The sequence below is a fragment of the Lipomyces oligophaga genome, assembly GCF_038497815.1.
Source record: "Lipomyces oligophaga strain CBS 7107 unplaced genomic scaffold V1516scaffold_4, whole genome shotgun sequence".
NCBI lineage: Eukaryota > Fungi > Ascomycota > Lipomycetes > Lipomycetales > Lipomycetaceae > Lipomyces > [Lipomyces] oligophaga.
Window position 1 is genome coordinate 290,488 of NW_027117788.1, and position 14,111 is coordinate 304,598.

Sequence of the window (14,111 nt, forward strand, 5' to 3'; positions counted from 1 at the left end):
GAGATTGTGGGGATTGTTAAGGGATTCGATGACTTTGTTCTTTTGGGTTGCAATGGCGTAGTCAGGGGGTTCTAAGAACGTGAGCATGTAAACGGAGTTGAAGCCGACGGTCTTCGAGAAGGCCAATAAATATTAAAATCTGGAAACTTGTAAGATTATCTTGCCTCTAGTTAGCCAGGATTTGAGTGACTAATAGGCTTGATGAATCATTGTGGTCGAGACTGACTGCGCTAGGGATGATTATTCAGGACTATTGTAAATATCTGATTAATAAAGGCTGTTGTCAAGCTACTTATATCTCTCAGAACTCCAATCTCCCAAAGTACCAGTATCTTCGTGTCGACGACTGTCTAAAGACAATCTTTGGCTAAATCCAGCTTTGCCCTTGCGCTCTCAGATAAGACTGAGCGCGATGCGACTAAACCTGGAATGTATGTATTTGCTCAAGCTATATTTGCGATTATGATAATGAACGACAGTCTAACTTAGTATTTTAGTAAATTCTCCGATTGCTTGCGCTGGACAACCTTTCGATGGAGTTATTCGTCTCATGGTGGACAACGCCAATGATTTTCCGACCCAGCTATATGTGCAACTTAAAGGATTTTCCATGACCCAATGCCATTCATCTGGAAGTGGCGGTACATATATTGAGATTCATATCCACGTCAATATGCGAATAGGATTATACGATGCGACACAGATTGAAGGTACTGCCTCTTCAAGCGCACCTTTAACAAATTCTTCGAAGAAAAAACAAAATCTGCACTTGTCCGCACACGCAGTGTCAAGTCTAAAAGTAGGATTGAACGAAATACCATTTTCCATTCTCGTACCAACTCATTCCGCTTGCCCTTATTCTCTGTTTGAGGATGGCCATAAACGATATCAGCGATGTGGTCACGCACGAGCAGTCGAGACAACTCGAGGAATGACAACCATGCCTCTCCCCCCGCGTACTCCGAAGTCGACTCGATTCAGTATCAAATATTCGATTCGAGCCGTTGCGGTTCGTGACGGCATTTTTAGACGAAACAAGACGTCTAGGAGTGGAATACAGCTTGTACCTGCCACGGTAATTCGGTCTAGTGTTTTACTGAGTCAGCCAGTCGTCCAAGATATCCGAGAAAACAGAACAGTACTTTCTGCAAGATGTAACAAGCTGCCGAAATCTTATTTTGTTACTGGTGCTTTGCCTAAGGCTTCTAATTTACGACAGTTGATGGCACTTGGATCGAAGGACCAAATGATGGTTGGCGTACCAATCAGAGCGAAGTTAGGTTATGAGAACCACGCGAAAGTTACTCTTGATATTCCGTTTTCAATAGATTTGTGGATTGGAGTTGATGTGGATAACTATAATAAGATAGATGGTATTTTGGATATTAGTGTTCTCTCAGTCAAGATAATGGTTATTGCTACGACGACTGGATCTGCAGGTCCAGCAGTCGCTATTCCAGAAGTCAGACATATTACAGTGGCTACAATCGATAATGATTCCAATAGTGGACGGCTGAAGTTGACACGAATATTGGAGAGTGAAGTACCGATGTTCAAAGTCGAGTCTACTGAGCTGTGCTCACTGCTTTTGAAGACGGGCGATACTATTCCGAGTTTTGTGATTCGAAGCATGAGAACTTCGCACAGTTTGAGGGCCGAGATTATGTTGTCACTGAATGGTAGCGGCAGCAAACGAGTTGCTGTCTGGAGAGAAATCACCGTTGCTACGGAGAATCTGTTTGATATGGATGAACAAATGGTACTGCCGCCCGCGTATGAAGGACCTGCGCCGTCGTATCAAGAAACAGATGTACAACAGCAAGATGATGATGATAGCGATTCGGACTGGGACAAAGATGACTCGGATTGGGATTCTGATGAAAAAGTCGATAATTTTGGATAATGTGAAACTAAGACTAATTTAACTGTAATAATTTTAATCTATATGTAAATAACAAAAACAAAAGTAGGCTGGATTTATTTGGAGTCTTCTTCTTCAGAGTCTTCTTCTTCAGTAGACTCAGGGACAACAAACGCACCACCAAGAAGAATAGCAGGTTCATCGATATTATTATGTTCATAACTCAAGACACCAATACCTCCTGCTTCAAGTAGCAACGCTGGGTTTGTAGAGATATCGCGTCGAGCCCAGCGCATGGCAAAGGAGCGAAGAATATGTCCGTGAGCGATGACCAAGATATCTTTTCTTTTTTTCGTCTGATTCGTACGTTGGAGATTCTGAATTTCAGCGATCATCTCGTCTAGTCGGTCAGTAATTTGTTGAGGACTTTCACCATTTTCGCAGCCGTCTGACCAGATATTCCAAACGTGGCCCTCTGGCTTCCCATTAGCAGGGTCTGCGTCGTAATCAAGTCCTCGTTCACGTCGAAGTGCTCTAATTTGTGCGGTCTTAAGACCTTCATAATCACCATAATTCCATTCCTGAATGCGATCGTCGATCACAACGCGGTCACTTTTCTCATCAAAAATAGAGCCCATCAATAAATGGAAAGTCCTTCGCGCACGAAGGCGCGGGGAAATGTAGATTTTAAGAATATGATTCGGGTCAATCAGGCGGTCCTTTCCAACTAGAGCTCCAGCAGTAGCCAGAATACGTTTCTCTCCGCGAGCTGTTAGTGGTAGATCGGTATATGAAGTATGTTGGCCTGACAATGACCACTCAGTTTCACTATGGGTTTAGTCAGTGTTCGTTTTACGGTTCTCACTAAAAGTATTCAATTTCCATACCCATGACGAGCAATAAATACGCGAGGAGTTGCCATTATGCTCTCGAGTAGTTGCATCAGATTTACGTTATTAAAAACAAAAGCTGTTGAGAAACTCAGCCCGATTGAATGTTTCGGCTTTTTCGGGTAAATTAAATCTTAATAGTCTAGATAAGTCCAGGCCACTCAATTAATGAAGCTGGGATGAGTGAGAGAGTGATTTAACATACATTAATGCATTTCCAAGTCCAAATTCCCTGTTTGAACAGTTATATATACATAAATAGCTTCTTTCACTTTCTACAACTAATCTGATATTGCGTTACCTACTCTGGCGACCGTCCATGACATTACAAAAACGACTTGCTGATCCTCACCTTCCTTACCAACCACGATCATATAAGTACTCCAAATTTCTAAACCGCTATTATTGCCGGTCACCCATACTATTCATGAGAAGCAATTTACGGAACTTTATTGTATTAATCCAAAGCGATCTTTTATTCTGATTAATGCATAAGCTTCAATCAACCTGAATCTTGAAATCTCCACGTGACTGTTTGTGAATGTAAGCCCTTGTGTTTTGTATCGACAAGTTCGGAACTTCGAAAGCCATCAGAGTGGACGAGGGCTCTTCTAGATTTATATGTAATTAGTATATATCTGTACGCTCTAGTTGGAATAACGAAATTCAAGCTATTATTTAGTGTTTTAGTGAACGCGTCTTGGATTTCGAGAGATTGGGAATAATAGATCTATAGCGGTACAGAATCATGAGCGGGATGCCAGAAGTTTCCTCGTCCGTGTCGTTGACACCGGAACTCACTCAATTTCTCGAGAGTCAATCCCAGGTATAATATATCTCCCCGTATAATTCTAGATTATCAAAAGAAATGCTCTGAATATGGATTTCTTGGATATATTTAAGCCAAATTCTTTGCTAACTCAAACTTATGTAGTCCGACTTTAGTCGTGCTGCAGATAAACTTCTAGTCGTCGAATCATCCGTCAAGAAGGAGCTCGAGAGCGTCAAAGCAGAAGCAAGCAAGACACTCACGGATGCTTGGACCAAAATTGATAATCCTGCATTTCACTCTACTTCTTCATCTTCCTCATTTGTCTCCCAAGACATTCTTAACGATATCAATTCTCTCAAAACCCATCTTGCCGCCCGCCAGGACAAACTTAAATTAAAACTTGAAGAAGGCAAAAACGTCGATTTCGAAGGGCCTCGACAAGAACTAATTAAATGCTTGCAATCGAATTCGAAGAAGCCTTTGGCCTGTCTAGATGAGTTCAACACGTTCAAGGATAAACTCGAGAGCACGATCAATTAAAATAACTTTACAACAGAATAGATCAGTTGGATTTTATTTAAATATCAATAATTGTTATATGATTGACAATAAATATGGCCAAAAGATAGTGGAAAAAGAATCCAAATTAAAATTTGATGCTACGATACATTAAGATAAGCGCAGAATCACTTTCTCCGCCTCCAGCCATGGATTCGATCTTGGATTGTTCAACGACAGTAACTTTATCGTCGTTAAATCTCCACCATTTTGGTTCTTCCTTTTGTTTAGTAGTGCCAACAGTCAACGCGCCGCTTCCAGATGCGACCGCAGATTTAGCGTCCTCTTCCGTCTCTTGCTTACTCCAAAACTGATAATGGCCAGAGTCTGCGGATTTGCCTTGGTGAGAAATAATGCCAATTAATTCGTACAATCCACTAGAATTGACTCCGTCATCTTGCTTTAGTCCAGGATCAACTGCTGCTGAAACCTCGGATTCCAAGCGGGTAATATCCGCATCATATTCACTTCCCGGAGCAGACCCAGTGGTGGCTGGGGAATTAGAATCATCACTTAGATTCGTTCGAGCTCGCTTGATTGCACGTAATTTTTCTTCTCGGGCCTTACGTAGATCGCGAACCTTATCACGTACACTCACAAGCTTCGGACGTAATTCCTCAGAGCAAAGATCAGTTACATCAAGTTCGAAGGGAAAAGTGACCTTTCGCAAGATCTTACTTTTTTTTTGAGTATCTCTACGCCAATAGAATCGAACAAAATGCACAATGAGATACTTTGGCAATCGTGCAATCCGTTTTTTTAACTGAAACTGAGCATTACGACCAAGAGCATCGCTGTGCTTCTCAATTGTTTCCAACAGGGAACTCTTTAGACCGTCAGACAAAAAGTTCGTTTCTCCCGTGATATGACAATCTAATTTCAAAAAATTTTCCGTACCCGTCACAACTGGCTCGACATCAGTCTCAGCGCAAGAAAGCTCGGTCGTAAAAGTTCCAGACATGTACTTTTCAATAAAAGTTTGTTCAGAAGGCTTAGATAACTTAAGAGTGGAATTGACAACCGATAAAATCTGCGAAAATGCTTCTTCTGCATCCTGCTGCTTGTATCGACCCTCGCTCTGTTCGGCAAACTGTGGAAAAACTATCCGCAGAGTACCAACAAATGCCATGGGGTAGTAGGGAGTAGTTTGCATTTTCATATCCCGATACAAATCGCGTAGACGCTTTGTGAGCTCTGCCCTAGATCCGGCTGATAAGGAGGCCGAAGACGGCCCTGCTGTAGCTACCTGATACGAGTTCAATTCGTCAGTTAGTTCGGGCATCATTCTTATACACTGCAGAGACGAGTTCAAGTAACAAGTATTTCCAAGATTTTGAAGTCCGATGGGAATTTTTGTCTGAGATGATTAGCATTGGTAGGCAGGCAAAAGTAATACTTACTGCTTGAGCTAGTTGGCTATCAGAAAGATCTTCCACAAAGGTCATCTTCTTTAACGGTTCCTTGGGTAAGTCACCTGCAGTACCTAACATCATAATCGCTTGATTTGGTTTTAGACCAAGCGATTTAAGATCTGCATCATTTTTTAATTGTCCTCCCTATAGATAATACGTCCATATCAACTTATAACATGCTGAAGAACATCAATCTTGGATAAGCAAGATTTCACTTCGAGCACAGTATGAAAAGTTGACATCGAACGCCGCAAAATTAGTATGTAGAAAGGTCAGCATATACGCATGCGTCTTCATACCTTGACAAGAATTTTCTGTCGATCGGGTTCAACTCCAGTCAAACTGAAAAGCTGGAATTTGAGAACCTCGCCGGGTTCGTCGAGATCGACTTCGACATCGTACTTTTTGCCAGCATGGCGAATTACAACTGGCAATAGTAAGAAACTGGATATTCATGAAAGTGAAATATTTATACGTACTAGGAAGAATAGTCATCTTTAATCGATAGATATTAATACAATATGACGATGACTTCTCGCTAAGTTAACTGATATATCTATGACCCGATATCGATCCAATAAACCAGAGTATACAGGGAGACCCTTAACCAGATCTGGACTATAGCAGACGTGCTAGACCACTGCAGTCAATAAAACCGAATAGATTATCAAAAATAGCCTTAAGACTAAATAATCAATCTGCTAATGTCTGTAAATCAAGCCTGTATTTTGCCAATTACCAAGTCTTGCTAGGTAGCAGAGCTCCAGGAGGGAGCATCGAAACAGTACCAAATGCTTGTCAGCCGTAACGTGATAGCATAAATTTGTATTATATTCATGTGTTAAATAAGCCATGCCAGTCACCCCAAATATCAAGGGGACTGTGGCAGCTTGGTCCTGCTCAGCCAGCTAAGCAGGGTTCCAAACGCGAGTTGACCGCAGATCAACAAGTGAAGGTCGATAGGAGGATATAAAGATAAAAAGTCCAGGAACTCGAGGGAATAGATAAAGTAAAGCAAGATGGTAAGCTTAGAGTGATAAGTTCTGATATCGAGTCGGATTGTGATCGGATGATGAGGAAGCAAAGGATTCGTGCTGAAGAGGACTCCGGTAGTAAGCGATCAATACTAATTTCATCAATATAGTCTCAATCACTACGACCATATCTTGATTGTGTTCGCACCTCCTTGACTGCATCAATGTGTCTTGAGAACTTTTCGTCACAAGTTGCCGAAAGACACAATCGGCCTGAAATTGAGGCTCAGTAAGATTATGTTTGTGTATGGATGCTATGGAATCTAATTCAAAGCCAGATCTAATCCCGAACTCATTTTAAATCCGCTGACTATTTCGAGAAATGAGAACGAGCGAGTATTAATTGAACCAAGTATCAACTCGATAAGAATCAGTATCAAGATCAAGCAGGCGGACGAGATTGAGCATATTTTGGTGCACAAGTTTACGAGATTTTTGACCGGTCGAGCTGAAGCATTTTTTATACTTCGACGGAAGCCGATTAAGGTATTCTTGAACATCTGGACGTGCTATATACTATTTGTGAGATAGCTATTGACACCATTAGGGATATGATATTTCGTTTTTGATCACCAACTTTCACACAGAGCAAATGTTCAAGCATAAGCTTGTAGATTTCATTATTCAGGTGAGCCGAATTTTAATGCTTTGGTAAATTTTATTCAATCAGATGGAGAACTGATAATGTTAGTTCATGGAAGATGTTGACAAGGAAATCTCTGAAATGAAACTGTTTTTGAATGCAAGAGCACGATTTGTTGCTGAGGCGTTTTTGACGAATATTTAGAAAATCTGGTCGTATGAGATTTAAATAGATGAATCGTGTTAACTTAAGTGGAATTTTATAACTTAATGCTGGCACAATTACAGATGAAAGACAGTACCGTCCAGATATTTAGTACATCTGATATTATAGCGAAAGACAGTCACTTTTGAATTGCCGTGTAACAGTCGCCTCTATAGTTTAGATTATCTTCCTGACTACCATCGTGTCATCCAAAATTTTGATTAGTAAAATCATGTCCAAGATGGACACGATCATATCCTATTGTAGATATATAACTGAGTGGCTATATCCAAACATGAATGAACAGTGGTATGTTGCAAGCGTGCAGAACACCGCCGAGTATCACGGCAGGCTATCATTGTGAAATCACTCTAGAATAATCATTATAGCCGAGATACTTAAATATGCTTACGTATATAAATACATACAGTGAATATAATACGCGTAGGTGCATTGTCAGTATTAAAATATCCTTCTCCGGCAACTCAAGAGCATGAGGAGTTAAGCCGGAGGAATCATAAGGGAGTGGAATTAGCGGAAGAGAACATGTCCCGCCAAGCACGTACAGAATTAGACCTCGGAGTATCCGGAGAAACTAAGCGTTCAAGAGATTAATTCAATGCAAACTGGAATGCAATTATTATCAGTGTTGTAGCATAAAAATTTGTTAATTGCGTCATTTTCGATCTGGTCAGTTTGTCTGAATGGTATGATCTGCTCAAGTCGTCTGAAGTCTACTCACTGTTGCTTATTTAGGAAATTAGAGATTTTGGCAGAGCCACAGCAGAAGAGGCTTTCCCGGAATTGAAGACTTCACACAATTTGTTCCTTGAAGTGAGCAGATCCAGTGCTGCCAACTGGCTGTGGCTGCGTAATCGTATTCGATGTTTTCCTTGGTTGTCGGAGTTTTGAAAGTGACTGAATTCCCACATATTTTGTACGGACATCTTTTAGTCAAGGCCTCTTACCTCCGAGGATCTAGTCATTCAGCACGCTGATTCTTAAATAATTGCCAGAATGACTTTGTGTCTTGACAGTAGTTCTGGTACCAAGAAAATAATATTTTGATCTCCATTATTATAGTCGGAAGCTATTTCAGTATGGGCAACCTTTTGAACGCATGCTTGTTAAGGTCCTCTGTTTCATCGAATCGGAACTATCATATATCATCTTGAATCCTCTACTACGGTAACTGCTTGATATCTGAACTTCTTTTCTCCGTCCGCCAAGTCAATTTAGTTAGATTCCAGTTGTGGCGTTTGGTCCGTGATACCAAATTTCCAGCCTTCTTTCGGCCAGTCGGCTCGGATCAGCTCTAAAGCTTCATAGCTAAGGCTGCTACTTTCGCAATATACCTCCAAATTCATTGTCCAGCAATCAGATCATTCGACGGGATTGATTATCTCAAACTAAGACAAATTCAAGCATGAAATCATTCTTATTGCTTGTCTTATCTCATCTATCTTATTTAGATTGTTCGAGACCGGATTCTTATCTTGCTGTCTAGACCATCGCCATTTAGTCTCTGAACTCAAGCTTATTGGTGTCCTACGTACCCTTCCTGTTTCTACGTTCATTTCTTGCCTAAATCATTGGTTCCTGCGGTGTAGCCTTTGTTTTCATCGGTTACTACGTTTTGGCAATTATCCCATGAGATAATCGTCTACCTGTTGAACTATTTGCGAATATAATCGCACAATGGTACTTACTATTTAAGCTATGTTTACCATCGAGGGGAATGAGGCTTGAGAGTTCGGTGGCAGACTCAATCAGTTCTAGTTCCCCTGAGTTTCTCCATTACGTTCTCCGACCGTAACTTCGGCATGATTTTCTCACCATATTTTTCCACTTAAAGCTCGCATTTGGCCTTATTGGTCAGCTACCATAAGCCAAGACTCGGTTTTTCTCTTGAAATTTTATTCATCTTAACTGTCTGTTCCTTGGCGCCACAGATTTCAACTCTGGTCTCATGATTGAGTCTCCACTCTCAATCATCAGTTGTGCTCAGTTCCATACAGAGTTCTCGACCTTCACCCTGTTGATTTGCTTTCATATGTCATAGAGTTTTTCTCATCATATACGATATGCTTGGACAGATGTACTCACAGAATTCACCTAGACCTGTTTTCGGCTTCTGCCAATCAAATTGGTGATGTTTCATTACACTTTACAGCTTCAAAACGATCTCGACCCTGACTTGAACGATTATAATAAAGGGCTCTAATTTCTCTTCTCGCGAATTCTACTTGCACCTCTTTGTTTCGCGCACTCTATTTTTACTCGGTGCTTTTGATTGTGAAATAGTATGAAATCAACAACTTCTCCTGCTATATTAATTTTCGGTCTGGCATGGCTAGCTGCTAATGTCGCAGCCAGATCCACCTCGACTTTGCCTGCATGTGATCTTATCTGCCTCAACTTTGTTGTTTCTTTCAACGCTACAAGTGGTTGTCAAGAAGCTTCAACACAAAAGGGACATGGTGGTAAAGGCGGCAAGGGAAGTAAACTTCGCAAGCGTTACCTTCCTGGTGCAGAAGAAAATTCCGAAAGTGGTTTGAATTGGTCTTGCGCTTGTACAGATGACATCTACTTGGGATCAATGGCTTTGTGTGTTGATAAATGCAAGTCAAATGCTCAAAAGGGAGGTTGGAATTTTCTTACTGGACTTTGCTCTTCTCTGGGAAATACAGAGGTCTCTGAGTCATATGAAGATGTTCTTGCCACTGCCAAAGAAGACTATATTGATCAAATTGACTTTACTGCTGAAAATGTCACTCCTGACAAGCCTGTTCTCGTGAACAGTACTACTTTTGACACGCCCTATCGCACTCAAGATGCTTACTATGAAAATATGTGGGCTAGTACAGTTTATGGTAACATTCTTCTAGTCTACTGGGGCATTTTCATGATCATTTCTATCTCTGCTTGGTATGGAGGTCGTCTGTTTAAGATTGAACAAGGAAAACCGAACAAGATTGTTACTGCTTTCCGAAAGTATATTGTGTTGCCTGCAACTTTCGGTGGAAAGCATGCAGAGCCAAATCGATTTTGCGGCCTTGATTTCAATATTACTCCCCTTCGCTGGATGACACTGCTCCAAATTTTGTATGGCGTTTTGAATATCATTTTTCTTTGGCCTCAGGTAGATGTATTTGAGGAAAACTCGAAACTTGGTACTCCCGCTGCTCAATGGGCCCGATATATTGGTGATCGATCTGGTATTTTTTGCACAGTTATGATTCCTTCGTTATATGCCTTTGCCGGTCGTAATAATATTCTTTCATATATCTCAGGTTGGTCTATGGCAACTTTTAATGTTATTCATCGCTGGACCGGACGAGTATGTTTCTTTTTAATATTTGTTATAAGATTGCTAATTTAGTAGTGGATGTTTATTCAGGCCGTAATCCATTCAATTACTTACAGTCTGGTTTATATTTATGATGGTGGACGGGCCTCCTACATCGAAAAGATTTGGGATCGAATCTCAATCGTCTGGGGTACTGTAGTAAGTATCCACGTTTCCCTTTTTCATATGGAGATTGACACCATAAGGCCACTATTCTTGCTGGAGTGATACTAGTTCAAAGTGCTTATCCCCTGCGACACTATTTTTACGAGATTTTTCATATTTTCCATATTGCCCTTGCAGCTGTCTTCATTCCGTATACTTATCTTCACATCTACGAATACGACTACTACCAGTGGTACTATTGGAAATATATGTGGGCCTGTGTTGGTATTTGGGTTGGTGATCATGTTTTACGGATTTGTCGCATTCTGTATTCCGGCTTGTTTGTGACCGCTAAAACACAGGTGTTTGGTGGATCGCTTCTAATGCGCGTGAAACCAATGATTAAGTGGCCGATTCGTCCTGGTCAATATGCCTATCTGTATATCATGAAGTATAAAATTTGGGAATCTCATCCTTTTACTCTTCTTGGTGTTCGGGATGGAGAATATTACTTCATTATGAAGGCTAATGCTGGTATGACCCGTACAATCTACGACAGAGTCAACAGACAGCAGGGGCAGTCTAAGACCATGAACGTCTGGGTTGAAGGATTTTATGGCGAGACATTTCCTATTTTCAGATTCAACACGATAGTCCTCGTTGCTGGTGGTGTTGGGATCACTCCTATTTTGAATTATGCTACCGAGATTGCAAGGAAGGGAAGAGATGGACAAACTGTTATCATTCATTGGTCTACTCGTGACGATGAACTGATTCCTGCTGTGAAGCCATTCCTGGACGATGTGTTGGCGTCTGGTAAGATTGAAGTACACATTCATGTTACAGGTCCTCAGAATGGAGACTTTGGATATGGGTCATCGTCTGAAAAGCCTTCTTCTGTTTCTGATATGGAAGAGGGTGAGAAATCTAATTCCTTATCCGACGCGTCTGTTACTCATACGAGCGGTGCCTTGAAAGTTTTGGATCTTCAATATGGCAAGCGTCCTCAATTTGACGAAATTTTATCAAATATTATACATGAAGCACCTTCTTCTGTTGGAATATTTGTCTGTGCTCCGGGTGCAATGTCAGACGTCTGTCGTAAATCTGTGACTGAAAACCTCGACAAAGGAAACGGCCGTGTTGAGTTATTCGAGGAAGAGTTTGCTTGGGCATGATTGTTCTATTTTAAATCTTCTTTTACTGCTTCTTATCTTCGTATGTTTCTGATTCTTCATAAACTTTAGGAAAGTGACAACTGCAATGAATTGTGGTGGCGCTGTTATTATGTGAATTTTAAAGTCTTACAGAATATGTGATTCTTCATTGGTCCCGATCTAATTCTTAATCACCCTGCACATATACGATGTCGAATCCTATTTCAGGGATTGTTGCGAAATAATTGAACAAATGCAACAAAACATTTACCAAATGCTGCAGAATTGCTATTAGTAACAACTACAATACCCCATTCCTTCTTCTACGCAGTAGAAAATCTTAGAAAACCTAGTAACAAAAGGTAGCTTTGCCATGAATTGAATAGCGCGTAAGAGATAATTGAGTAGACTTGAGTAGGTGCTAACTCATTCGCTTGATCAAGCAATTTCCTTATGAAGCCGGAGATAATTCTTTTACGTTATGATACAGCACCCTATTCTTAATTTTTAGTCAGTTGCGGTCATACTTAGTAGAAAGCACAGAACCCCGTCAGATTTTCTCCAGTTAAGCTACTATGGGCTCACTTAGTACTGCGGTGGGAGACCACGCTGGAATCGTGAGTGCTGCAATTTTTTACTAATTATGAATCGGAACGAGAGATTATTATGAGTCTTTTATTGGAATGTATCAACAGTTTCAGCTACTGCCTAAATACCGGTTAATTCATAATCTTGATTTAAAGGAATGTTGTCTATAGAGGCCAGCCTAACAGCAATTGCTTGAAATCCCAATGGTGCGAACACAGTTTCGAACCGATCTAGTTTTAAGTTTCCCGTACAAGAGCCGCTCGTAAAATGCATTCTCCCAGTTCTATACTTCGAAAACTATGGCAATGTTTAATTAAATTCGAGGCTGATTGATCATTGCAATTGTGAATCTGAGCCGCCACGATTTATACTATTTGTTGAACTTCTGTATTCTGGTGATTCAAACATCATCAATAATATCGGGATAAGTAATATTATTTGAGAACATTTTTGGCTACACTTTGAAACTAGTAAATCACGATATTCACAATGTCATCATCTCAAGGCAGTAGTTTCCCGTTTTATAATCAAGTTTTCGCTGGAATGATTGTTCCTACTTCCGGAACTAGCTTCGATACTAACAATATTAATAATAATCACAACATCTCTAAGCCTGCCGATAACTTCGAAGGACATGGTTCAGTCATGGCGAACGCTTCAGATTTGCTAGACTCTCAGCCTACTTGGCCGAGCATACCTCGCTCGCAGACTGTCGAGATTCCTGAGACTCAACTGAATTCTTATTTAGATGCTGAAAATAAAATGAATTCCGGAGCAGTCAATGAAATATTTGAGGACGGTTTAAATGAAGATGATGACCCTCAATTGGTATGCATACGATTATGAGAACGACTTCGGAGTGTGATCTAATAATTGCTTAGAAACGAAAAGCACAAAACCGAGCAGCGCAGGTAAGCATGACGAATTTGTTGAAATTTTTGCATACTAGAAGTTAACTGAACTGCTAGCGTGCATTTCGGGAAAGGCGAGAGAAGCATGTCAAAGAACTCCAAGACCAACTTGAGGATGCTCGCAAAGAAATCAAGGAACTTGAAACTCGAAACGTCCATATCCAAAAGGAGCTTGATTGGATGCAAGCCGAGAATCAAATTTTGAAAGAAACTCTTGCTCATACTCGTGATTCTGCTGCTTATTCGAATTCTCGTTCAGATCTTACTGCCGTTCCTGCTCAAGCTTCTGTGATCCCCCATAAAGTATCATTTCCTGTATGTGTTGTATAATTGCCACTTTGTGGAACCACAACTGGAACTCTAGAAAACTAACCGCCCTAGAAATTTCATCCTCAGAGTGAAGAACAAGATTTCAGAACTGCTACACATATCCCCGGTCGAAAGGCACATTGCGATTATCTGTCACCAGAAGAGCTTTGGGACCTTCTTTCTAATCATCCAGAGACCGAGAATCTTGATATTAACCACATTACAGAACTATTAAAGGACAAAGCTTTATGTTCTGGGCATGGCCCTGTTTTCCATCGAAACGATATTGATGCCGCAATAACAAAAGCTCTAAGTAATCTTTCGGTCTAAGAACATTTTTGTTTACCAACTTAATCATATCCGCTGGCGTTTCTGATT

The 14,111-nt window shown here is 40.7% G+C and overlaps 7 protein-coding genes across 7 annotated transcripts; 5 read left to right on the plus strand and 2 right to left on the minus strand.

Annotated features, from left to right (window-relative positions):
* Positions 1 to 412: 412 nt before the first annotated feature.
* V1516DRAFT_664135 (uncharacterized protein) lies at positions 413 to 1,903 on the plus strand (the record flags this gene model as incomplete). The annotated part of the gene is made up of 2 exons (XM_066920564.1): positions 413 to 431; positions 498 to 1,903. 2 exons carry the CDS (start codon positions 413 to 415, stop codon positions 1,901 to 1,903), a joined length of 1,425 nt encoding a protein of 474 aa, XP_066777208.1.
* A 74-nt stretch (positions 1,904 to 1,977) lies between these two features.
* On the minus strand, positions 1,978 to 2,783 carry V1516DRAFT_695723 (histidine phosphatase superfamily; the record flags this gene model as incomplete). The annotated part of the gene is made up of 2 exons (XM_066924005.1): positions 1,978 to 2,689; positions 2,749 to 2,783. The coding sequence occupies 2 exons, from the start codon at positions 2,781 to 2,783 to the stop codon at positions 1,978 to 1,980; spliced, it is 747 nt and encodes a 248-aa protein (XP_066777209.1).
* A 574-nt stretch (positions 2,784 to 3,357) lies between these two features.
* Positions 3,358 to 4,204, plus strand: V1516DRAFT_674630 (uncharacterized protein). The gene is made up of 2 exons (XM_066922125.1): positions 3,358 to 3,577; positions 3,686 to 4,204. Exons 1-2 carry the CDS (start codon positions 3,500 to 3,502, stop codon positions 4,061 to 4,063), a joined length of 456 nt encoding a protein of 151 aa, XP_066777210.1. The 5' UTR covers positions 3,358 to 3,499; the 3' UTR covers positions 4,064 to 4,204.
* On the minus strand, positions 4,049 to 6,327 carry V1516DRAFT_690970 (uncharacterized protein). Its single transcript, XM_066923840.1, has 4 exons — positions 5,973 to 6,327; positions 5,793 to 5,920; positions 5,482 to 5,637; positions 4,049 to 5,438 (listed from the first exon to the last, which is right to left on the minus strand). Exons 1-4 carry the CDS (start codon positions 5,986 to 5,988, stop codon positions 4,170 to 4,172), a joined length of 1,569 nt encoding a protein of 522 aa, XP_066777211.1. The 5' UTR covers positions 5,989 to 6,327; the 3' UTR covers positions 4,049 to 4,169.
* On the plus strand, positions 6,322 to 7,722 carry V1516DRAFT_674640 (uncharacterized protein). Its single transcript, XM_066922126.1, has 5 exons — positions 6,322 to 6,515; positions 6,638 to 6,756; positions 6,806 to 7,013; positions 7,075 to 7,155; positions 7,219 to 7,722. The coding sequence occupies exons 1-5, from the start codon at positions 6,513 to 6,515 to the stop codon at positions 7,312 to 7,314; spliced, it is 507 nt and encodes a 168-aa protein (XP_066777212.1). The 5' UTR covers positions 6,322 to 6,512; the 3' UTR covers positions 7,315 to 7,722.
* Positions 7,723 to 10,219: 2,497 nt separating this feature from the next.
* On the plus strand, positions 10,220 to 11,946 carry V1516DRAFT_624819 (ferric reductase NAD binding domain-containing protein; the record flags this gene model as incomplete). The annotated part of the gene is made up of 3 exons (XM_066919680.1): positions 10,220 to 10,654; positions 10,700 to 10,822; positions 10,870 to 11,946. 3 exons carry the CDS (start codon positions 10,220 to 10,222, stop codon positions 11,944 to 11,946), a joined length of 1,635 nt encoding a protein of 544 aa, XP_066777213.1.
* A 1,056-nt stretch (positions 11,947 to 13,002) lies between these two features.
* On the plus strand, positions 13,003 to 14,063 carry V1516DRAFT_685446 (uncharacterized protein; the record flags this gene model as incomplete). The annotated part of the gene is made up of 4 exons (XM_066923619.1): positions 13,003 to 13,341; positions 13,395 to 13,424; positions 13,482 to 13,739; positions 13,806 to 14,063. 4 exons carry the CDS (start codon positions 13,003 to 13,005, stop codon positions 14,061 to 14,063), a joined length of 885 nt encoding a protein of 294 aa, XP_066777214.1.
* Positions 14,064 to 14,111: the final 48 nt, after the last annotated feature.

Bases quoted from the DNA above. Each gene is read 5' to 3' on its own strand.
- V1516DRAFT_674630 (XM_066922125.1), top strand. From the start codon at position 3,500: ATGAGCGGGATGCCAGAAGTTTCCTCGTCCGTGTCGTTGACACCGGAA. The intron at 3,578-3,685 runs GTATAATATATC...AAACTTATGTAG, and splicing joins TTCTCGAGAGTCAATCCCAG to TCCGACTTTAGTCGTGCTGC.
- V1516DRAFT_690970 (XM_066923840.1), bottom strand. The intron at 5,638-5,792 runs GTATGAAGACGC...TATTATCTATAG, and splicing joins GACAGAAAATTCTTGTCAAG to GGAGGACAATTAAAAAATGA. The intron at 5,439-5,481 runs GTAAGTATTACT...TAATCATCTCAG, and splicing joins ATAGCCAACTAGCTCAAGCA to ACAAAAATTCCCATCGGACT.
- V1516DRAFT_674640 (XM_066922126.1), top strand. The intron at 6,757-6,805 runs GTAAGATTATGT...ATTCAAAGCCAG, and splicing joins CGGCCTGAAATTGAGGCTCA to ATCTAATCCCGAACTCATTT. The intron at 7,014-7,074 runs GTATTCTTGAAC...TGACACCATTAG, and splicing joins TTCGACGGAAGCCGATTAAG to GGATATGATATTTCGTTTTT.